The sequence below is a fragment of the Hetaerina americana genome, unplaced genomic scaffold (assembly GCF_022747635.1).
Source record: "Hetaerina americana unplaced genomic scaffold, ioHetAmer1.1.p SCAF_3, whole genome shotgun sequence".
In the NCBI taxonomy this organism is placed as follows: domain Eukaryota; kingdom Metazoa; phylum Arthropoda; class Insecta; order Odonata; family Calopterygidae; genus Hetaerina; species Hetaerina americana.
The window spans coordinates 16,782,928-16,807,883 of NW_027286874.1; the positions used below are offsets into that span (position 1 = coordinate 16,782,928).

The 24,956-nt window shown below is 37.7% G+C and overlaps 2 protein-coding genes across 4 annotated transcripts; one reads left to right on the forward strand and one right to left on the reverse strand.

The window, feature by feature from the left end:
- Positions 1 to 2,491: 2,491 nt before the first annotated feature.
- On the reverse strand, positions 2,492 to 9,706 carry mi (cyclin E-interacting protein minus). 3 transcript variants are annotated; one of them, XM_071588509.1, is made up of 7 exons: positions 9,601 to 9,706; positions 9,398 to 9,527; positions 8,903 to 9,290; positions 7,760 to 8,783; positions 6,094 to 6,381; positions 5,581 to 5,983; positions 2,492 to 3,052 (listed from the first exon to the last, which is right to left on the reverse strand). In XM_071588509.1, coding segments are annotated over exons 1-7 (2,586 nt in total). In that variant the 5' UTR covers positions 9,603 to 9,706; the 3' UTR covers positions 2,492 to 2,701. The 3 variants fall into 3 exon arrangements, with proteins under 3 accessions (XP_071444610.1, XP_071444609.1, XP_071444612.1); XM_071588508.1 differs by having other exon boundaries at positions 9,371 to 9,527; XM_071588511.1 differs by having other exon boundaries at positions 9,371 to 9,706.
- A 45-nt stretch (positions 9,707 to 9,751) lies between these two features.
- On the forward strand, positions 9,752 to 13,509 carry PIG-U (phosphatidylinositol glycan anchor biosynthesis class U). The gene is made up of 7 exons (XM_071588459.1): positions 9,752 to 9,982; positions 10,064 to 10,263; positions 10,367 to 10,571; positions 11,046 to 11,289; positions 11,380 to 11,651; positions 12,062 to 12,204; positions 12,395 to 13,509. Exons 1-7 carry the CDS (start codon positions 9,853 to 9,855, stop codon positions 12,503 to 12,505), a joined length of 1,305 nt encoding a protein of 434 aa, XP_071444560.1. The 5' UTR covers positions 9,752 to 9,852; the 3' UTR covers positions 12,506 to 13,509.
- Positions 13,510 to 24,956: the final 11,447 nt, after the last annotated feature.

The window sequence follows — 24,956 nt, forward strand, 5'->3', positions numbered from 1 at the left end:
AGTATTCTGAAAACTAGCATTGATTCATGCTCATCAGATTTTCTAGGCTGAGGGGAAGTTAGATTATCAAACTCGTACAAAAAGTAACCATAGTAGTTTGACCACTTTTAGTGGTGAACTGCCATCAGCTTTATTGAATTCAGCTATTTACTTTTTCATATAAAAATATACAGAAAGTATCCTCATATAACTTTACTTTGATCATATTTGGGTACCCAGGGGCTAAAGTCACCCCACCCGGACCCTTGGCAAAGTTGTCTTGAATGATGATTGGTTGTTTTCTGTGGGACAAACTGGAGAAGGCAATTCTGGTTAACATTTGGCAGTCTTTGGAATTCCACAGAAGACTAGACTGCTGCTAAGCCAAAAGGTAATGAAATACTAAGTTAAGCCACAGCAAGGAGATTGCAAGTAGTGCATTTATAATGGCACAAGCCAGAGTTCATTTTAGGTACTGAATATGGACCCAGAAAAGTATGCCTCTCAACACACATGGCACTCATTTTTCCTGCCACATTAGAAACTGTTGTCCTCGCATACTACAGATGCAATGATTTAGGGGCTTTACAGAAATACCCTTGTAAAGTAATGGTAGGGTATGTCTTATTCTGAAATGGGTGGAGAAATGTTACAACCTGGACTTTAAATTCCACCACAACCTATCATGGTGTCCAGTTCAATTTGTGTGTTTTGCTGAGGTAATGTTTTACAAAAATTCGATTTAATATAAAAATATATGAAATTTGAAAATTTAAAGGTGTGTAATGGAGAAAAGATGAAGCCATTGCATGTTTAACCTTGTTAAAAAAGGAAGTATATACTCAAAAACAAAAAACATTGATTATTATATTAAAGCCTTAAGACGCTCTTCCTGGGCATCATAATGAAATTAACAAGAAGCCAAGTTTAGCAAAACTAAGCATTTACATAGAAATTCTGGTAAGGTACCAGAAATCAAAACGGACAAAATATTACGCTAACATATAAGCACAATTAGAAGAAATTAAACTCACCACGAGAAAAAATTGCAGCAAAATCATCAGCACTAATTTTTGACATAGGATTGCTTCATTAACTGAACCTCTTCATCATTATGAGCAACTTCCCTTCCTGTACTGAGAAAGTTTACTGCTCTTGGCTTGCAGCTCTCTCACACTTTCAAAGAGGCCAAATAATTTTATTCTTGATGCTTAAAGTCACGAACAGGGAAACGAGCATGTTAGTATTCTTTTTACTCAAAAGATACATATTGTGATTATTCCTTAAGAAAAGTAGAGATGATTGATTGTAATTAGACAGATACATATTTATGTATTGAAAACTGGGGCAACATTATAGACGTAAAAAATGTTTGATCACCCTGGTAAGGTACAACTTTTTCATTTATCTATCCACACAGATAGCCTTCTAGGCAAAGCACTTCACATACCACATAGAACACAATACTAATAATTATGAGAAACTGACATTTCTTCTCCTGCAGCATGTAATAATGTTTTTATTGAATCCATAAGATATTAATTAATTAATGGTAACTGCTTTACTACTAAAATAATGCACTAAATTGAGCATGCAAAAATAGTTTCCATTTTGCGTATTCAGAATGGATCATGCTACTTAAGTGAGGCAGTATTGCAGAGTTGATCTTGAGTAGAATCAAATTGCTTCCGTATGTACTTGTACTTATTTAACTCCATTACAGCATAATCATGACCTCTTATCTCTTTGGTTGTGATGGATACATATCGGCCCTGTTACTACTATTACATAAATATCTGATTTAATCAGCATCAAGAGTCTATGATTGATACAATTGAATTATCCTCAGTTTGGTCTAACTCAATATGTGGTATAAGGAGGTTCACCCTTTAATAATACTTTCACTGAGTATTTAAAGAACTTGAGTCATCTCAAAGCCAAAATGACAACTTTTACTTAATAGATAATAAATTAACCGTAAGACCAATATTTCCATGTACAAGACCATTTCAAATTCACATTAAAATAATAGTCGTATGAGGATCATCTCTTTCATATCCCTGGAGGCAAGTTTTTCTACTTAATATTATCCAAGCTTATTTTTTTTTAATTTCATATTTATCTCCATCAAAATTTAACTTTTTTTAAGCAGTCAAGCTTTATGGTGTATCACCACTAAATGATCATCCCTGGCCAACTACGATTATTACTCAAATACTTAGCCCCTAAGTTTAGCTTGGACTGGAGTGAAGCAAGCACAGCACCACAAATCTAGGCATAATTTTAAACAATTGAGTAAGCTACATTTTTAATAGCAAAGAAAATGGTAGACAGGAATTTTTTTAGACTTCACAGATGCCCAGGTTGGCATCTAAAATCAATATTTCATAGCTTATGGAATTTTGGTTTCCATATTAAACACCCAGCCCAATACACAGTGCAATGGCATGGAAGTAAGATATGTTTAAAGGATAATTTTAGGCTATGTATATAATTTATAAAATCTTTTTATTTATTCAATAAGTCTAAGATTTGATAATTACAGAAACTACAACATGATATACCTAATTAAAACTATTTAACAGGATTATGTACATCTATTCATGAAAAAATAAATTTACTACAAAAATACATGACAGCTAAAAGGTTAAAACGATAAAATTTTCCAAAGATAACATTTCTTTGCACTCCAGTAGATGACATTAGCATATTACCAATGATGTCAATTAATTAAGGATAAAATTTGAGTTGTGGAGCATTTACCTTTGATAACTGGCACAACACCAACCTCATTCATTACCTGATCAACCAATTGTAAGGCAATGTTAAGCATTTTGTCACTTGTACGTTCCTTTTGATTATCAGTTGACCCATTAGAATTTGTATCACATGTCTTTTCAATGGAATATTCCTCAGCACTTCTACCAACTGAAACACCAGCACCAAAACTTGGGAGTGCAATGAAGGCTTCACGACAACGACGGAAAAGAGGTATAGCACAAGATTTGAATTTTTCATGGCCAGTGCCCAATCCTCTTGAACGTAATGCTTCCGCCACAGCCCAAAGAAGTTTCTAAATAAGTCAATTATTCAAATGAAATAATTATTAATATTCACTGAATACAATAACAGCATATAAAAGTAATTTTTCTCCTAAATGGAATGGATTACTGTCAAATACCACTCACTGAAGTTATTACTATTTAATGACGATTTAAATGAATCTGATCTTGTATAAAAATCATTGCAAGAGAATGATCACCCTCTATTTATTTTTTTTACTACTTTTGTATTTCTTAGGAATAGGAAAGACATTCAAATGTCAAGGAGACAAAATGAATCAACATTGTCATTAACACAGCAAATAATAATGACATCTCTTACAACAAAATCAACAAGCTAAGAACCCTAAGAATTAGACTTAATTTAGCGAAAATCAATTAACTACATAGCAGCAATACAGAAACTCAAGGAAAAAATAGAAAAGAACAGAAAGGAAACCTGTACAGACTTAAAAGCCAATCTAATCATCCATTGCAGCCCAGGAAATTTTCCCTTCAAAAATAAATAAGAAGCATTGTGGAATGAAGAATGGAAGGAAGCCATCACAGAAAAATTGAAAGATGGGAAAAAATGGCACTCCTATAAAACTAATGAGAACTTCCAAACATATAAGAAATGTTCAGAGGAAATATGAAAGAAGCCAGCACACCAAATTCAGGTATCACTAAAGGGAACACAAGAAATTTTTAGAATGCATTTAAAGAGGAAATAAAATGCCCACCAACCAGTTGCAGATTTCAGGGTTAGTAAGGGAAAGCTTCATTAACAAACAAAATGAAAAAAATGCAAAATTTAGGGAAAATTCCTGAACTGCAGGGAACCAAAATGTGACAATCAAGGATTTCAATTTCAAATTGGCAATGGGTGTGTCGTTTGGTTTACAAAAGTAAGAAAATACTTCAAAGATAATATCATATTTGACTGAAAATAGAGTGATATACAAAATCAGGCCCATTGACTTGGAGCACTATAAAACAATGTCAAACATAACCAGAACATTGCAAATGCTAGTTGAAATCCAAATAGATGTTCGTGGCCTTGTCAGGAGCTATAAGAAGAGAGCATGCCGGGGACAGGGTTAGTTTTTTCAAAGTGGAGCGAGAAAAGGGGCATTTCTGCTGACAGCTGGAACCAGAATGATTGTGAAACTGGCAGAGTATCCCTGCACTTATGTGGCACTCTTTTCTGGGTGCAGTTTAATGTGTGCAGAGCCCATGTCATTGAGCTGTGCTGTTAAGATGCCATCAGTAGTGATCAAGTGAGGGATTTAGGTGAGAGGTCACACATTTTTTTGTCGCAAGGAGGAAGATTATCATCCACACTCGTCCAACACGACAAGAAAGAAAAAGACAACATCATTAGAAAATTCAAGAACAGCAAAACCACAGGAGATGACTGTGATGGAATTGCAGGGGGTATCTGGTAACTGAGCTGGACAGGAATTGAGAAAAATCTTAAAATAAATTTGGCAGACAGAAATTAATCACAAGAGGGTAGAAAAACACATTGATATACCCACTAAACAAGATGGGTGGCAGGACAGATGTTAACAACTACAGAGGAATCTCCCTATTAACAGTAATGTATAATATAAAGCCAGAATCTCTTTAAAACTTTAATATTAAAATATATGCTTAAAAGGTGAACACTTATCCTTTGATTTTAGGCTACTTTAAATCTAATCCCATATTATACAGGCATACATAAATTTCGACATGCATGGCATTAATAAGTTTTAGAGATACTATCCATAAAGGAAATAAATGCAGGTATTTAGTCTCATTTCAAGCAAACTTTACCCAAGTCATTTTAACATATTCTCCTGCATGAGATGCCCCTTTTTTGCTTTAATAGGTAGAAATACTGGCATTTTACAACGACAAATGATCAAAGTGGCAGCACACAAATCAATTTGCCAAAAAATGAATTATGCCTGATACAAAAACAGATGAAAATTAAAACTATTGATACATAAATAACATGAATGGTTTTTAAGGCTTTAAAATGCTAACTTCAGCAATCAGAGGAGTTAAAAAATATATTTAGTTAAATTAAGTACAATTCGCCATGTTTGAATTGTAACCCAATTGATACATGGATTAAATGGTACATATTCTCTAAAACTGTAAATCTCATTAGTTTAGTTCTTCCAGTTTCATTTTTATAGGGACATGACGATGTCTACTTTGCTTAGATTGGCAGAACGATGTTGTATTACCTTGGTGGATACAATCCTTATATTAAAAGAAGTATTCATTTTAGGGCAAGAATATTTTGAATTTGTACTGATCAAGTTTAAAACAATCCACGAGAAAAAATGTGACATTAAAAATGATTGGCTTGTGTACTTCTACAATTAGTTGAGTTGACACGAAATGACCTTTAAGTTTCAATATCCAATTCCCTTGACATATTAGTTGTGTTAACTACTTATATTTCATCAATGGCACTTGTTGCAGACAATATATACCATCATTTCAGTGGACCAGAACAAGAAAAGGAGTTGTAAGATCATGTTCCATAACTTAGAATTTTTACCTTTTTATAGACTTCACTGAGTTCCTTGTTCCCTGAAGAAGCAATGTTATCACATGAATTTTGAGATGATGATGAGGAAGCACCTAGGTTAGATTTTGATGAAGATGCATCAAGAGAGGGAGATGAAGCTGCTCGCGGCAAACGATCAAATTTCAAAACTCTTTTTGTGGACATTAGTTTTGAAGAAGATTGTGAGAAAAAGGATGGTTCAGATGCAGATGACGATAACTGGGCACCACTAGCAGCACTGTCATTAAATGAGTATGACCTCTTCAGTTTGTTCGAGTTTCTCTCCTGATCTTCAAAAACCTTTTTTAGAAGAGACATATTATGTTTTTCTTTCATCATTAACTTCCCTTTATCATCCATAGCATTATTTGGCCTTTTTGATTCTGCAGGCAACCTATAAAGTGAATCACATGGCTTAAAACATGAAACAAAAAATCACCTCCAATAAGGTAAGATTTTCAATAGCACATACAATATACTCTTGAAGTGCACGATCATACTCACTTGGTGACCCTATTGACTAGAATTTGACGACTTTTAGTGGCCATTGATGGAATGGTGGATGACAGGGATGCCAGTGAGAATGCCCGCCGCCGTCTCATCATGTAGCCTTCTCTCCTATGAGTATTGGCCTGTGAGTTGCTATTCTTCCTTATCCTTGGGCTTGATCTTTTACTTGTGTGGGATGCTGACCAAATAGTGCAAGAAGAAGCTGTTTCATTACCAACATACCTTTCTCGCACCTGTTGGCAAAGCTCTTCTAATGCTTCAGAACTAGTTCCTAAGTTGTAGCTAAAAACAAGCAGGTTGATCAATCATAAATAACGCAAATTAAAAATATTATACAATTAAAAATTAAAAACAAATAATAAAAACATTAAAAATAAAACTATGAATGGGATGTGACAAAACAGGGGAAAATTATATCTAAAAAAATTTAGTTATTTAGTTAATCTCAGGATGATTAGTCTTTTAATAAGATATCTTTGTCACAAAAAACACTAAAATCCATACATTTAAAGGCACAATTAAGATAATCCCTTCAAAGTTACTCTCATCAAAAGTTGTACATCAAAGAATTAATAGCAAAAAATCTATGCATTCATGCACTTTTTCAAAGAAAATCCATCTGCCTGTAGGACTCTTGTGCGTTAGGCCATTTCAGAAGTACCTACGAGTTCCATTCAGATCCCACGAACAAGCTCATAAGTGATACGGACGGGAGGGGTATGTCAGAACTCTCATGACAACTTATACAAAGTAATATGCAGTAGATGCCACAGCATAATATTCTGCCTGGGTTTCAGAGAATTGAAGTGCGCACTCTAGCACACACACACTTCTGCCTGCTCTCTCATACTCAATTGATCATTTCTTTCTCTTGACTCCTCTACAATCTTGTTTACAATAATCGTTTTCTTGCATGCATCATAAAAGTTACCTTAATTATGCACAATTAAAAAAGTTTAAGGTTTTTTTAATTTAAAATTAATAAATTTAAAGAAATTATCAGAATTATAGGTCTGCACTAACTTAGGATGCTCAATAGGACACTTCATAAAGTTGACAATTTCATAGAGCTTGATCTCCAAATATCCAAAATCCAGAAGTCCAAAATTAAAGAATTAACAATATTTGCAGAAGATCAAGTAGAAAGTTAAACTACCTAGACAATTTTTAACTAAATCTCTTGCTATTCCAGTACCCCAAATTTGAAGTAAAAAACATTAAGAAAGAAATAATATTTGTAGGTTTGTGTTCATAAATTAATAGTATATAAAATGTTAGTTAATTTTTTCTGTGCTTAAACATGTCATCAAAATAATGCCTATTCCTAGGCTTTCATATTATTATTAGTTTTTTTGGTGCGGGTACTCAACATCAGTTCTTAGTGCCAAATGCCAGATAGTGAAAATAAGAATGGCTACAATAACTTGCAGGAACAAGTGGATCATTAGTTGGACCTTAATGATGCCACTACACTTATAGGTGGCCCCTCCAATGATCCAGTAAAATTGTCAGCAGTATTTTGGAATAAATAAATAAATAAATAAATATATACATATATATACACATACATGTGTGTATATATATATATATATATATATATATATATATATATATATATATATATATATATATATATATATATATTGAGCACAATACTTACCATACACCAATATGGATACAGTCTAAAACAGTGGGCCAAGGCATGTTCATTATCTCCTCCTCTGATGCTGATGGGCGAAAGAGGCTTAAGGATCCACAGTCTTTATCATGATGCAATTTCTGTAATTGTAAACTAGAAGAAGGTTCTAATTGTACACCCTCTTCGATGGGATTATCATATGAACTCACTGAATCGGTTCTCTCCCTAGTATGTTCGCCGTTATCTGCAGAACTTACAATAACATCTGTCTTGAAAACACACAATGCCCCATTGTCCAACGTGATTGATGGCGAGTCATTACTTCTTGAATTCTTAGCTGGGGAACCAAGAGGAGTACAAGCAATTCCACTAAAACTTACATAAATACCTCTGCTGCCTAGTTTAAAAAGCATTTCATCAACACTAATTTGAGGATTTGTGAAAGAGGGTGGAGGGGGGATGCCTGAGAGTGAGTGTCTAGCACGAGATACAAGAGTACGAAGGCGATGCTTCCTTTTAGTTCTCATATGATTATTTCGACACAGTAGTTTTAGTGGCCGAGCCACTACATTTGACTTCTGTTCTTTCTTTGGGGTGGCAAAAAGAGATGAATCGCTGCATTCTGAGGGAGACGGTGAAGAGTCTATTTGTGCAGCAGTTACCTTAAGGCTAGGCTGAACGCACTTAAACGGTGATGGGGGAACTAAAGGAGATTCAATATTTGTACCAAGTAAATTTTGAACATTATGATTCGGTGACACACCGACCTTATTTGGGATAATAATACGCTCACTTCTTGAATGTTTCAATTTGAGATCCGAGCTGTCACTCGAAGAGTAATTGCCTTCTTTGTTCTTATCTGCGCAGTGCTGGTTCGATCTCTTCATTCCAACAGAAACCGACAAACTACTACTATCCATTTCTTTAACTGTCTTAATCAACTTAGGAGACGGCGTACAGAAGCGAGGTGGAAGATTTTTTGGGGTGGACTTCAACTGCCGTCCGGTCGTAGGGGTACCTTGACGTGCCGCTTGTGATAGCAGGCCTGAAATAAAATCGTCACTAGTGATGAGTAACTTTAATTCATCATACAGGCCTAAGGACGTCAGACAAAATCATGTAAACAAAAAAAGCAAGTAATAGCATGCTAAAGTCAGTACCTACCGGCACCGTATATGTCTTCTCCCTTTACAGGGGTGAATAGGAGGGGCGATGAGCACCTTCGTCCACAACTCAAATTCGACTGACTCTCTGAGGTAATACGGTCAACCTCGAGATTTTGATCAGGTTGTAACGACACATGGGCCTCTCTTTCGGTCGGGCTTATCTTGTCCCCGTGAAAATCATGGAAATCTTTTGAAGTTTCAAGACAAAAAACATTACTTCCGTATAGATTCGATGACTCGGCAAGCCCACTATCACAATTATGACCACCCTTGCCCATTTGATTGGAAATATCACTGATATTAGACTCTCTGGTTTCTTGAATACGCTGCTTCTGATTTATTTGATTTTCAACCTCATTAACATCCTCAATCATTTTCACAATGTGCTGAAAAAGAACTTGCATTACACTACTTAAAGAAGCACATTGAAGCAAGCCACATAACTTAATATACCATTAAAACTCACAATATTTCTATTAATTTGGGAGCTTACAATGTCATTATCACTACAAAACAACTTTGATAAAATTGAATTAACTGTTTCCCATTCCAATAATGAGTTGTAAACCTCTCTCGTGTGGAAACCAAAAAACGGAGAAACCGTTGTACCTTCACCGTGCGTCCTATAAAGTATTTTCAAATAGTAAAACAATACAACATTTCTGATGGTTAACACTCAAAGCAATATAAACCTACATTGAACAACAATATTATCTCCCTATAATAAATGCAGGTACACTAAAAGCCAATGTATTCTTCATGCTCGAAACAGCGACCAAATTTTAACCTCAGAGCACTGATAGTCTTTTCGTTTGTCACTTATCCTAAAACAGAGGCGATGCGGTAGCCGGCACTTATTGAATGCCAGTTAATTCGAGAGTTAATGTTTGTCGTTGTTCTTTCTTCATTGTAACAGATGCATTTTGAAATATTTTAGAAAGTGAAGAAATGGGAACCTTACTTTTAACTTTACATGCCGTTGCTGGGATTGCCAGGTACTGGCTCATTAATTCGGAATATCAGCAAACGGTTGCCGGACGAGTGGAAGTTTCAACGCCTTTAAATTCTTGGAAGAGAGGTAAATCGCTATTTATATTATTAAATCGAATAAAGTTACCGAAGGAGGAAAATTTAATTCCAAATATTCACTACTTTTCAGTCACTGAAGGAGCTTATTTATACCATGAGGGTATTGATCCTTATTCAGGAGATATGTTCCATGAAACTCCAGTGGGACTAGTTATATTTGACTGGTTAATTAGAAATTGCTCTCGTTGGTTGGGCCTAATATTTGTTGCTAGTGACTTACTCACAGCTCATCTTCTTTACATGACTGCTAGATATTTTATGGTTGAGCTGGTGAGTTTCCATAAATTGCCTTTTATCATGTATTTTAAAATGAGTATTGTTCATATGCTTCTTTCCTATATTTGGCATTTTATAGAATTTTGTATACTAATAGGCAGAGACCGAAAATCGTGAAAGAAGCAATTATGCAAAAGATGTTGGTAATATTTTACTGAAAGAAAAAGATTTGAGGGAGGCTCCACTGCATGTAGCTGCGGCCTATCTTCTCAACCCATACGCTCTCCTTAGCTGTGCTTCTCTGACAACTACAGTTTTTTCCAATCTATGCTTAGCGTCATCGTTATTGTCCATGGTTTCTGGTGAGTATAGAAAGGGCTTTTATATTTATTTGTAAGATGCAAACATAATTTTCCTATTCACAAACTACCCTACATGCCCAGGCGTGCAAACTAGGTTCATCTTGCTCGGAGAACTAAAAAAATAATAGAACAGTCGTAGTACAACTTAGGCGAAATAGAAGCCTCAACTCGCGAGTTATTGCGACTGCTACGAGCACGGCGATAACCAATCACACCGTTTGGATTTCACAGTCAATTGATAATTTCATGAAATACAGGAGCATGTGATTATTTGTTCCCTGTACAGAATAACTTATTAATAGTTTTATTTTTTGCCTAGTTTCATAGTCAGGTTAAGGTTAATGCTATATCCGATAACATATTTAACAGTACAAATAGCTACCAAATTATTTGTTCATTTAATGGCTATTGGACTTGAATGACGAACCATACGCATTCCGCGAAAGATACTAACTTTATTCCTCGTATTTACAGGGAGAAGAATTTTAAGTGGATTTTTTTTGGCGTTTGCCACTTACCAATCATTATATCCAGTAGTTTTGCTGGTACCATCGTGTATGTATGCTGCTCGTTCATTTGGAAATTCAAGCAAAGTAAAAGGGAAAGTCGGCGTTTGTATAACCCTAGGGGTGTTTTTAATATCTATTTCCTCATTATTATACATCTCTGCCTGGATTTCATCAGGTTGGCATTTTTTGAACTCAGTTTACGGTTTCATGTAAGTATTGCCATGATTATTTTGCTGTTATTATTCTAAAACATAATTAATGAAATAGTAACTTAAAAATGTCTTTTCTTAACTCCACAGCTTAACAGTTCCTGATCTTCGCCCTAATGTGGGTCTCTTTTGGTACTTCTTCACAGAGATGTTTGAGCACTTTAGATCATTATTTTTAGCAGCATTCCAACTGAATGCATTGGCCCTGTATGTGGGACCCTTAGGAATGAGGTTGCGATCAGCCCCCCTTCTACTCGCAGAAGCTCTAATAGCATTAGCAGCAGTGTTCCGTTCATATCCTTCACTTGGGGACATATCACTCCCTCTTGCTTTGCTACCAACATGGAGACATTTGTTTGCTTGTAAGTATCTGTTTCAGAGAAAGAGCATTGGAAAAGATCTCATGTGAGCATTCACTTCTACAAATCTTTTGGGAATAGATAAAAATTAAAATGCTGCAATTCCTACCCAATTTGGCATCAGAAAGGAAATGTTCAAATTCGCACATTTCCTTTTTGAATATTGCCCATGTATGGAAGGAACAAAGCAATGTAATTAATTCCAAGTTAACTTGGTATAAAATTGCTGTACCAAGTCCATTTTGCTATCCACTCGTAGCTTGGTAATTTTTCCAGCTCCTGCAAACTCACTGTAGTAAGAAATGTTAGCTAGCTTAAAAATGAAGTGCAATTCTGGTTATTCACTTAAGACCTAATTAGTACTTGTCAATTACACTTTTTAATCAAGTTTAATTTGCTTAATTCTATTCCAGATATGCAACAAGGTTTTATTGTTGGCTGCTTCCTTCTAATAACATCTGTTTTAGGACCGACTGTTTGGCATTTGTGGATTTACTCTCGCTCAGCAAATGCTAACTTTTACTTTGGGGTTACACTTGTTTTTGCTGCAGCACAGGTAAAAAACTTGAAAATAAACATATGCTTTGCTATACAACATTTGCTCCTGGTATTAAGATTCAGAATTATGTGGATTTTGCTTTGCTTACCATGAAGCCTATGTGAAGCATTTTTTGTGAATTTATTTAATATAATAATTGGTTCAGCTTTTAAAATCTAAAGTTCTAATGTTTATTTCTCTTTTTCAGATATTCCTTATCACAGATTTACTATTTGCTTATATAAAAAGAGAATTTTCTTTGCATAATGGCTTAAAACAAGAAATTGATGGAAAAGCTGCTAAGTTAGTTTTAGAGTGAGGTTTTATTCTGCCTTTGTGTGATGTTGCTTTGGGAGTACAATCTTGGTCATGAAAACATGACAATTTCTGTATTTGTCGTCTTGTTTGATGTACAAGTCAATGGAGTTACATGCTCGCACGATAAACCTTTGTTGTCTCTCTCACCGAGCTCTCTCAAAGAGCAGTGACTTAGGAGTTATAAACTGAAGCGTTGATGTTAACAGGTTACCTGTTGACATTTAATTTACAGTGGCTCTATTTCAAGCTTATGATTATTTTGGTGTAGTTAACTTAAAATGAAGCCAAACATGGAACTCACTGTATCTTAGTACTTGCAAATTCATTAAACTTTATGACACCTGAGTGCAAGAAACTAAATGATTATTAACTATTGTTGGTTCTGTGCAACATAAATCACATTAGTTTCTCAATTTGTGCCTCAATGAGGAACTTAAATACAAGCCACAAATTTGCAGGTATTCGCATGTTAAGAAAGGATACCCATTACATTTATGACTACCATTTCTGTGTTCTGGTGCAAGATATTAAAGGTTCAACCAGCATGGTGAACCATAGGTCCCGAAAGCAAGCTCACCTAAATGTTAAAATTACTCATGTTTTTTTAGTGGTGAACTATATTTCTAGCCTGGTAACCACCAAATTATCATTGAGCATTCCATTATCAATGGGTACATTCAATAAAAATTAATATTATGTCATCAAGTACCAAATTTTGTTTCACCTACCAGAATCTGCTGGCTATAGAGAATGTGTTCCTTGTTTACTTTATCACTGTGTGGCTAAATGCTTCCCAATGAACTTCTGAACCAGAAATGTGAGTGAACTTTTTCATAGTTCTTCGCCAAGGACCTGTTGTTAAAGTGAAAAGTAGAAACACTAGAGACTGTGATTAAAATTTTTAAAAACTTATGAAAGGCTCACCTGCAGCAGGATTTTACTAAGGTTTGTTATTATGTAAGTGATTGCATGTACATTTTATTAAAATAAAAATGAATATTTCCAGACTCCAAATTTTTGCATAACATTCACTTGATCATCGTGAAAAATGTTTCTTTCTTCATTTTAATAATAATGATATTTATTGAAAGGATAGGTGAAAACTCTTCTCAAACATTCATAAAAACTCGTGGGGTATATAATAAATCATAAGAAGATCATAGAAAACTACCGATTTTGTGCATCCCTAAGTTATAGAAACAATATTAATACAAAATAAATTTAATTTAATAGCAATTTTTGTAAATGATTATGATTAGTTAGCAGTCTATGTGTTCATCACAATGTTTTCAATAACAGATACAAAAAAGGCTATCCATTCTGGCTCAGCCAGTATTCTTAACTGCAATGAAGGCAATTCTCTCTTTACAGAGCCATATTTCAGTCTCAACATACACACAAATATTTATTCAAAACTATTTCAAGCCTCTTCAATTGTCTGAGTCATCACACAGTAATTTCTGTCATCTTAACATCATACACTTGAACTAGTGTTGTTACAAAGTGCTCGAGGAGCCCACAACTTAATTTATGTTCATTTATTTAATTGAATACAACCAACTATGGGTCTGATTAAAGTAAAATTAAGAATTTAGTTTGGTGGTTGGAACACTTAAGATACTAAGATGAATAAGAAGACTGATTAGGGAAAAGAGCAGAGGAATTAATGTAGTTATCGAGAAATATTAATAAAGGAATAGCTTGAGACTGGAAAGAGATGATTAACTATTTGATGTAACTATCCTATATGCCACCTAAATACCCAGTCGTTAGCAACCACTCATCCACAGGAAAGCCTTGAATCACTGGCTATTTGTTCCTAGGATAACCTTTTGTCCTGTCATTCCAACTGGCTCGTTCGGCCTACAATGAAATTACATTTAGTATATCTTTATCTATCAACTTCTTAAGAATTGTTATTGCACCAGTTATTCTTTCAACATCCACAGAACTACTGGTAAAATGTTGATCCATAACAATCCGCCCTCCCATTTTTTTACTGTCACCACCATAGGATAGCGATTTCCAAAGGTAGATTCCATCTTAGAATGAGCTACTACTTGTAGCTCATTCTAAGATGAGTTTTGAAATGAAAGTCATTGAATGCATGGAATGTTCAAATTAAATTGTAACTTTTTGCCACTTCCATTTAAACAGTATGTTCAATAACTGGAAAAATGGGCACTGCTCATGAGCATTTTTGCACAGTTCCTCACCTTCTGAATCAATATTTAACATTTCAAAGTCATTTCTATTAGTGTGACCATTAATGTGACTACTGGTACACATTGCAGGCTCCATTATAAAGTGGAATAGTTTTTGCTGATCCACCTTAAAATATGATATTAACTATCTTTATAATATCTGTAATATTTACTTTAGAGTTTATCTGTATTTGCAAATACCCAGGTGATGCAGGTACCCAAGGATGTAGGCAACCATCTGATGAGAAAAGCAACAGATATTTGGAGAAAAAAATAACTTTACTGAGTATGAAAGGATATGAGTTATAATAAGTCACTAGGCTCATTGCCTAAGGTCAGCCTTTTGGCCTGCTTCTATTTACTTCATGTAGCCAAATGATCTTCTTCAAAATTAAACAACCAATGGGAAAGGAACGGGTAGAGTTTCACCATCTTGACCATCAGACACACTACCCTGACATTAGTCCATTGGTGCCCACAGATACATAATATTTGGCACAAACCCATCAACATTGACTATAACAAGCACATGAATATCAATTTAGAAAAATCACTGATCATCAATATGAACTAGACTACAACCATTGCCACAAACTAAGAGTATGAACTTACTGTTCAGGAATATTTTTGAGATATTTGTCAAACAAGTAGAACATATTACAATGAAGATATCTATTTAATTAATGCCTGAATGCAGTTCCTTAGTATCCTTTATATTTTTGGGTAGTTTTTTATATATTCTAATGCCCATTTCATAGGGTCCTAATTTCAATTATTTAGTTCTTATATTTCCATAATAGATTATGTATCTTCCTCTGGTGTAATGATGATGATAGGCAGAGTTAAGAGAATAGTTGCCAATGTTATTCTTCAAATACAGAATTAAAAACAATGCAGATGCACAGGAGTGGTAGCTTATTTAATTCATGGAAAAGAAGCCTTGATGGAGCTTTGTGATATTTCCTGGTTACTATTCTAATAAATTACCATTTCATTAACTTCTGCATTTTAAAGATGGTTAGAGAAAAAGCAGCTGATCCCCATAATATTTTACTCACGGTTATATTCGAATAAATTTCCCCATGGTATAAATTGAGTAGTACAATAGTAGTCTTAATAAATACCAAGTTGAACTGAGCTTATGTTAAAGGGCTTCTAGATGCATAACCCAAGAAATATTTGCACAGAGAAATACCTAGAAATTTACATTCTATCACATGCTCCATTGATTGATCATTAATTTTTACCAGCAGATTATCTGTACACCACTTGTTTATTGCAAGTGTGACAGACTGATTTTTTCACAAGGCTGGGACATATTGTGTTGATATTATTACATTGGTGTCATCAGCATACAACACTGGTATTATTCCTTCATTATTCTGTAAGCAGTTAGGTAGGTCAAGTAAGTAAGTAAGTAATTTTATTTGCCCAGCAGATTTGTACAATTGTAAAAAACAAGCACAGATATAGGACACGTCAATGTTATATAAAGAAATGATAAATACTAAGTACATGTTTAAATACAAAGAAACTCATGGGACAAGAAGTTCATTAATAGAATAAAACATTTTACAGAGTAAATATTTCTGAAGGTTGAGCTTAAATATAGGCAGCTTATGTTGTGCTTTCAGTTCTTTAGGAAGTTTATTAAAAATCCTGAGGCCCATATGTTTAGGTCCATGGGCGGTGGTACAGGTTCTGACAAAGTTTTGGTGGAGGTCAGCAGAATGCCTTGTGTTATAATTGTGAACATTGGCATTGGAAAGATAACTAGAGAAGTTGCTTTTGACATACAAAGATGCGCAATACATATACACGCAGGGAATGGGTAAAATTTTCAATTTTTTAAAGAGGGGACGACAGGATGCTGCATGAGTAGCAAAGCAAATAAGTCGGATGATCCGTTTTTGAATTTTAAATATAATATTTGCATTAGGTGTAGGGCCCCATAAAAGAATACTATAAACAACATGAGAGTAAAATTCACTAAAATAAAGAGACAATAAGACCTCAGTATTGACGGTATGCCTAATGAATCTGATAAGATGACAGAGTGAACTCAACTTATTACGAAGTTTGAGAATATGGTCATCCCAAGACAGACGACTGTCAATAGAGATGCCCAGAAAACATGATTTACTTTTTTGTACAATAAGTTCGTTATCAATATTTACAGTTATGCAAGCAGCTGATTTATTCTTATTAGCAAAGTAAATTAAAGAAGATTTACTAACATTGAGGAGGAGGGAATTGAGGAGACACCACTCATGTAACAGCTGGGTAATGGAAACAGAGGTTAATATTAGTGTGTCTACAGAGGAGGCAGACACGAGGACATTTGTGTCATCAGCATAGACGACAGGCAGCACGCCTGGTACAGAGTTCAGTAATGTTGGTAGATCATTTACGTACATAAGGAACAAGATTGGGCCCAGGACAGATCCCTGGGGTACACCACATAGAACACTTTTTACTGGAGAAAGGAACTCTCTTCCTTGTTTACTTAAGGCTACACATTGTTTTCTGTCCAGGAGATAGGATCTAACCCAGTCTAGGGAAGTCCCTCTTATTCCCAGGCATTCAATTTTTCGAAGTAAGAGGTTGTGATTGACAGCATCAAACGCCTTCGAAAAATCGAAAAATAAGGCAAGAGATTCAGATCTATTGTCAAGATCAGAAGTTATTTTGTTAACTGCTTGATATATAGCTGTGGATGTAGACCTGAGTTTCCTGAAACCATGTTGGTTGGGAGAAAGTAAGTTATGGGATTCCAGAAATAATATTAAGCGATTGTAAAAAATTAATTCAAATATTTTACCGAATTGGTTGAGCAATGAAATGGGCCGATAAGAATTCATATCGTCTTTAGGTCCTTTGTCCTTGTAAAGGGGCAAGACTTTCGCTACTTTCAAGGTGGCAGGGAATTTCCCTACCTTTAGAGATTTGTTAATTAAAAATAATAATGGATGCTTAATTGCCTCGTAAGATTTCTTAAAAATAGTGGCTGGTATTCCATCAAGACCTGCAGAGTATTTATTACTAATTTTGGACATTGCCTTAGTTAATTCATGTTCCGAACAGGGATATAAGAATAGCGAGTTACAAGAGTTGGAAATAAGGGGATATTTGCCACTGTTACACTGATTTGTAGGAGTTATCTGAGATAGGTAATGTTCATTGAGGGAGGATGCCATCTGTATAGTATTTTGATTGAGCTTTCCAGAAGTATTACGAAGTACAATGTCAGAGTTGACATTTGAGATAGATTTGGATTCATTAATTATTTTCCAGGCTTCCCTAGATTTGTTAGAGGCATTAGTAATTCGAGAATTGTTATATGATCGTTTGGCATTGTAAAGAATAGTCCTGTATTCCTTTTTCATAGTGGAGTATTCGTGTTGACTGAAGGAGTCAGTTATATTTCTAAAATATGCTGCTAAATCTTTCATGTACCTTGCAAGATTACAAATTTCATCGGTAACCCAGGGTTTCTTATTATGATATAAAACTGAGGTTTTGAACCTAATTGGCCCAATGGGAAAACAAAAATTGAAGTATTCAAGGTAAGTAGAATAGAAGTAAAGAAAGTTGTCGTCAAAACAGTAATCGCTGTAAACATTCGACCAGTCATGGGAGCTTAGCCGCTCAAAGAAGTTAGAAATATTCTCATCGGAAAATTTTCTTCTGAAAATGGTCTTGCTGTTACTATTATCACTGAAGGTGAAAGTGGCTAGAAGAGGAAAATGGTCAGAAATATGAGAAATTCCAAAGAAACTGCGGGAGATGCCGCAACAGTAACTTTTAACGGAGTCATCCGCTAATGTGCATTTTAATGCAACAATTTCAGAGCGTAAAAATCATTCGCCTTGACTGGGACTCGAACCCAGATCCCTCAATATCCGGTCGAGTGCTTTAGCCACTTAAGCTACCGAGGCGTCCTCTTAAACTCTGAAATTTTGGGGCTTTTAAAGGAACTAGATGTTATGACGAAATACCGTACATACAATGTCACATGCATTCGTAGTCGTGCGCGAGGCGCCACTGTCCACGAGGTTAAAAGCCAACTTTAAACACGTATGGTGTTTTCCCTTTGACAAATTCCAAAGAAACTGCGGGAGATGCCGCAACAGTAACTTTTAACGGAGTCATCCGCTAATGTGCATTTTAATGCAACAATTTCAGAGGGATCTGGGTTCGAGTCCCAGTCAAGGCGAATGATTTTTACGCTCTGAAATTGTTGCATTAAAATGCACATTAGCGGATGACTCCGTTAAAAGTTACTGTTGCGGCATCTCCCGCAGTTTCTTTGGAATTTGTCAAAGGGAAAACACCATACGTGTTTAAAGTTGGCTTTTAACCTCGTGGACAGTGGCGCCTCGCGCACGACTACGAATGCATGTGACATTGTATGTACGGTATTTCGTCATAACATCTAGTTCCTTTAAAAGCCCCAAAATTTCAGAGTTTAAGAGGACGCCTCGGTAGCTTAAGTGGCTAAAGCACTCGACCGGATATTGAGGGATCTGGGTTCGAGTCCCAGTCAAGGCGAATGATTTTTACGCTCTGAAATTGTTGCATTAAAATGCACATTAGCGGATGACTCCGTTAAAAGTTACTGTTGCGGCATCTCCCGCAGTTTCTTTGGAATTTGTCAAAGGGAAAACACCATACGTGTTTAAAGTTGGCTTTTAACCTCGTGGACAGTGGCGCCTCGCGCACGACTACGAATGCATGTGACATTGTATGTACGGTATTTCGTCATAACATCTAGTTCCTTTAAAAGCCCCAAAATTTCAGAGTTTAAGAGGACGCCTCGGTAGCTTAAGTGGCTAAAGCACTCGACCGGATATTGAGGGATCTGGGTTCGAGTCCCAGTCAAGGCGAATGATTTTTACGCTCTGAAATTGTTGCATTAAAATGCACATTAGCGGATGACTCCGTTAAAAGTTACTGTTGCGGCATCTCCCGCAGTTTCTTTGGAATTTGTCAAAGGGAAAACACCATACGTGTTTAAAGTTGGCTTTTAACCTCGTGGACAGTGGCGCCTCGCGCACGACTACGAATGCATGTGACATTGTATGTACGGTATTTCGTCATAACATCTAGTTCCTTTAAAAGCCCCAAAATTTCAGAGTTTAAGAGGACGCCTCGGTAGCTTAAGTGGCTAAAGCACTCGACCGGATATTGAGGGATCTGGGTTCGAGTCCCAGTCAAGGCGAATGATTTTTACGCTCTGAAATTGTTGCAGAAATATGAGACTCGATTGTTACGGTTTCAGATAACTCTGCACTGGAATTTGTAAGAACTACATCTAGAAGAGTAGAAGTAGTTCTGCAAACTCTAGTGGCTACCATATTAGTAACAGAAAGGCCAAAGGAAGACAGAATGTCAAACAGATCATATTTAGCTTTAGAGCTTTCTAGTAGGTTGCAGTTGAAGTCGCCAGTTATAATCAGCAACGGGTTAGGAATAGACTTATGGATTAATTCCAACAATGTATAAAATTTAGAAAGGAACACGTCAAAATCACTGGCTGGAGAACGATAAATCGTAACAATTATATAATCACGGTTGTTTCCTTTGATACGAGACAGACTGGACTCGAACAGGTGATCTTCATTAAGGGGATTGGAGAACTGGATAAGTGGCACTGAGGAATATGTCAGTCTCACAGACACTAGGATTAATACACCACCATTTTTACTTGTTGCTCGGCAAAAAGCATCGGCGAGAACGTAACCAGTAAGTCGGAACAAAAGCAGTTCCCCCTTCTGAAGCCAGTGCTCATTTACACAAATCACATCAGGGTTATGTTCACTCGTAAATACTTCAAGGTCAATCAGTTTATTGCGCAAACACTGAATGTTAATATGGAGAATCTTTAATTGCGTAGTTATCCTGCCGCAATTTCCGGGCGGAGTCTCCGAAAAGAATAATTTCCGATACAGATATTTTTTGGCCAGAACTCTGGGGTAAGGAGCTTTTCACGTAAATCTTGATTCACAGACAAATGAAAGGAGGCGTAATTGCCTCTGGTTACCTTAAGTTGCTCAATGTCTACAGCAGAATCAAGAAGATCCGGCAAATTAACCTTCAGATAGGACATGATTTCGTCTTTCGTCGTGTCAGGAAGAAAATTCCAGACATGAACATGAGAACGCCGCGAGATGCCGGAGATAGAGCTCTTGTTATTGGAGGAGCCCATAATAGGTGGTCGGCGTCGCCGCTTTTTCACTTCAATGAAGCCGTCGTTAGGAGAATTGGAAGAAGGATTAGGTGAAATAGTTACACTCGGTTGAGAGATGATCGCTTCAGAAGAAGTTTCAGATGATAGGTCAGATGATAGGTGTTTCAGGTCATTAATATATATCAGAAAAAAGTGGCCCAAGGGTTGTCTTATGGAACACCTTAGTTAACTTGGTAGTAGTTTTAGGGGTTTGTAGGGTGCGTCGACAACTATGGTCATTTTGCACCACTGTCATAACGTAAAACTTATGTTCCTTTTAAACTAGGAGTAAGTAAACAAATAAATACGAATAAATATATAAATAAATAAAATAAACAACAAAAAAAAGGAAAATGCTGAAATCAAAAGCATTAAAATTATGATCTCCAAAGCTAAAGCTGCCCCATTAAACCAGTATACCTTAAAAAACTTAAGACTCGGTTTATAGACCCAGAGTCATCCCCTAAAATATTTCTTAAGTCTCCCCTTATCTTCAACATGTCTCTGGCCCTTTGGTATGTTGTACATTCCGTCAGGATATGTTTTATCGTCAGGGGTTGGAAACACTCATTGCAGCGGGGCTGTTCTTTTACCTCCGCAAAGAGGTACGAATGAGTGAGGGCAGAGTGTCCTATTCTCAGGCGCGTAATCATGACCTCTTCCCTCCGAAATTTCCGGATGGAAGAGGACCATGGTGAAACGACCGGTTTTATTGCCCTGAGTTTATTATTTTGCAGAGACTGCCAAGTCTTTTTCCACTGATGCAGGACCGAGTTCCGCAAGGCAGCCTTTACGTCCTCCATTGGAACCAAGGTGGAGTCGGTCTCGGGTTGTCGAAGGGCATCCTTCGCTGCCTGGTCAGCTTTTTCGTTACCTCTTATGCCGACGTGACCAGGAGTCCATATAAAGGAGACCCTGTTCCCCTTTCTCTGAAGGGACAACAGGGTATAATGGATCTCCTGGACTATCGGGTGCACAGGTGCAAAGACCGATAAAGATTTTAGGGCGCTCAACGAGTCTGTGCAGATGAGGAAAGAGCCATTGCTTTCTTTTATTTCTCCTAGGGCCGTCCTTATGGCTGACAGCTCGGCTGTGAAAATGCTGCAAGAAGTGTGCAGTTTTTTCCTCACGACTCCATGGTAGTGGGACACGACCGCATAGGCACATGCAGATTCTGACTTTGACCCGTCGGTGTAGACTGGGACAAAGTCAGAAAGTGAGCCGAGGACGGCACTGAAGAGCTGCTGGTATTCGGAATCGGTCGTTTTGGCTTTGCGGCGTGCACTGGCAATGAGTTTAATATCCGGCATTGGTGTTAACCAAGGCGGATACTTAGCATAGGAGACGGGGCATATTTGAGGAAATGTAAAATTTACCTCATTAATAAAATCATTAAAACGAACGGCAAAGGGCCTAGTTGCCCTTCTCCGCCTGTTAAATAAGTCTAAAAACCGTTGGTTAAAAACTATGTTAAAACAAGGGTGGATTGTCTCTGATAAAATTTTACAGGCATAGTTGCCCATTAAAATCATCCTGCGGGTTTCCAACGGAGGCTCCCCTGCGTCTGCAAGTAAGCTTGGGACTGGGCTTGTTCTAAATGCCCCGGTGGCCAACCGTATCCCAGCATTGTGGACACATGTGAGTGGTCTCAAGTAAGACTCTCGTCCTGAGGAATACACTATGGAACCATAGTCCAGTTTGGATCGCACCAAGCCTCTGTACAATAAAAGCATGCTGGTGCGGTCTGCTCCCCAAGTGGAGTGAGTTAAAAACTTTAAAACGTTGAGGGTTTGGCGACACCTCTCGCGTAACACGCGGATATGCTCCCGCCAGTTCAGCTTTTGGTCCAGGATCATGCCGAGAAAGCGGACAGACTCCACAAATGGAATAATCCTACCCAACAGGGTTAGGGTCGGGGTAACGTGGTAACCGCGAAGACGGTGAAAGTGCACGCATTTCGTTTTCTCCATGGAGAAACGAAATCCGTTCTTTCGCGACCACTCTCCCAGTTTGTTCAGAGTCACCTGGGCTTGCCTGGAAGCGTTTGGCAGTCGTGTCGACCGGCAAAATATGGCTAGGTCGTCCACATAGAGCGATGACATCACCGGGGCATTGATGCATTCCACCACGTCGTTGATGGCGATGGCAAATAACGTCACGCTCAGTACTGAACCCTGGGGTACCCCGTTCACCTGTGTAAAAGATTGGGATAAGTGCTTCCCAGTCCTTACTTTAAAATGGCGGTTAGTTAAAAAATTTCTGATAAATAGGGCCATGTTGCCTCTAAATCCCCACTTGTGGAGCGTGTTGAGGATTCTCCATCGCCACACACTATCATAGGCCTTCTCCAGGTCGAAGAAGACTGCTATGACGTGTTGACGGTGGAGAAAGGCTTCTTGGATGAAGTTCTCAGTGCGCACCAGATGGTCTGTCGTGGACCTGCCACGCCGAAAGCCGCACTGAGCGTCGGAGAGCAGGTGTCGACTCTCCAAGCACCACATGAGACGTCGGTTTACCATCCGTTCCATCACCTTGCACAGGCAGCTGGTGAGAGATATGGGACGGTAGTTGTTCGGGTCATTTTTGTCCTTGCCCTGTTTTGGGATTGGTATCACGATGGACTCTCGCCAGGCATTTGGAAAACTGCCCTCGTTCCAAAGTTGGTTGAGGGTATTTAGGACCTCCCCAATCGAGTTTTCCGGAATGTTCCGGAGAAATGCGTTGTGGATTTCGTCCGCCCCTGGCGAGGTGTAATGGGAGTCTTCGATGGCGGATTTAAGCTCCCAGGACGTGAAAGGCTCATTGTAATATTCGCTTGTAGGACCTGCACCAAAATTGAGAGGGACTCTCTCGCATCGCCTCTTCAGGTTCGCAAAGTCCGCGGCATAGCCCTCGTCACTGCTATTGGCCGCGAACTGACTGGCAAATATGTTGCTTATTTCGGCAGGTGAATTAACCACCCGGCCAGCAACAAGCAATGGCGAGATGACAAATGAGCCCTTGGACCCGGAGATTTTCTTCACTTTGTCCCATACCTGACCAAGTGGCGTGCGATGGTTGATGGTAGAGACGTATTCTTTCCAGGAAGCCCTCTTGGCCTCCTTCACGGCCCTTCGAGCTCGCGCTCTCAGGCGGCGGTACGATGCCAGATTAGTTGCCGTGGGATATTTTCTAAAAATATTCAATGCTTTTTTCCTCGCCCGAATCGCCCGGTCGCATTCCCCGTTCCACCAAGGGACAGGAGCTCGATTAATGTTCCCGGACGTACGAGGGATACTTTTGGTAGCTGCCGCCAACAGCGTTGAACTTAGTTTATCGACGTTGTGCAACGCGTCGAAACTTGCGTCGTGTTTATATGTAAACGTACGCTTGAAAAGTGGCCAGTCCGCACGGTTAATACGCCACTTTTCCGGAGGTTTTGAAATGGTGGGCGAAGAGTCTTCTTTGACGAGTAGAAGAGGAAAATGGTCACTCCCACAGAGATCGTTGTGGGTGGACATTTTTAGCTTTGGGGCTAGACTTCTCGAGCATAGACAAAGATCTATTGCTGAGAATTCCCCATTGAAGCTGTTAAAGCGGGTTTTTTCGCCGCTATTTAATAAAAACAGGTTAAAATCCTCAATAAAGTTGGATAAAATTCGACCTCTCCTATTGCTTTGGGTTTCTGGCCCTCCCCAGAGAGGATCATGGGCATTAAAATCTCCCATCAAAATGAACGGCTGAGGAAGCTGGTGGACAAGGGCTTCAAGGTTCAGGCGGGTCACCGGTGCACCCTCTGGCAGATACACGTTGCATAACGTCATCCTCTCAGGGGTGTGCACCGTGACAGCGACGGCCTGGAATGGAGAGTTCAATTGGACTCGCGAGGTGTAAAGGGCCTCACGGGCCGCAACTGCTACTCCCCCTTGGGCTCGTTGGCCACTTAGGTCATCCGTTCTAAAAACAGTGAACCCCTTCAGAATACCCTTATCTTCAGCCTTAAAATGGGTCTCTTGGAGACAAATACAAGAGGGTTTAAA

What these genes read in the sequence shown, in the direction of transcription:
- mi (XM_071588508.1), bottom strand. An exon ending in AGAAGACATATACGGTGCCG is followed by an intron (nt 8,784 to 8,902) that starts GTAGGTACTGAC and finishes ATTTTATTTCAG; the next exon opens with GCCTGCTATCACAAGCGGCA. An exon ending in TCAGTGAAGTCTATAAAAAG is followed by an intron (nt 3,053 to 5,580) that starts GTAAAAATTCTA and finishes TGACTTATTTAG; the next exon opens with AAACTTCTTTGGGCTGTGGC.
- PIG-U (XM_071588459.1), top strand. Translation starts at nt 9,853, where the DNA reads ATGGGAACCTTACTTTTAACTTTACATGCCGTTGCTGGGATTGCCAGG. An exon ending in TTTAAATTCTTGGAAGAGAG is followed by an intron (nt 9,983 to 10,063) that starts GTAAATCGCTAT and finishes ACTACTTTTCAG; the next exon opens with TCACTGAAGGAGCTTATTTA. An exon ending in AACTCAGTTTACGGTTTCAT is followed by an intron (nt 11,290 to 11,379) that starts GTAAGTATTGCC and finishes TTAACTCCACAG; the next exon opens with CTTAACAGTTCCTGATCTTC.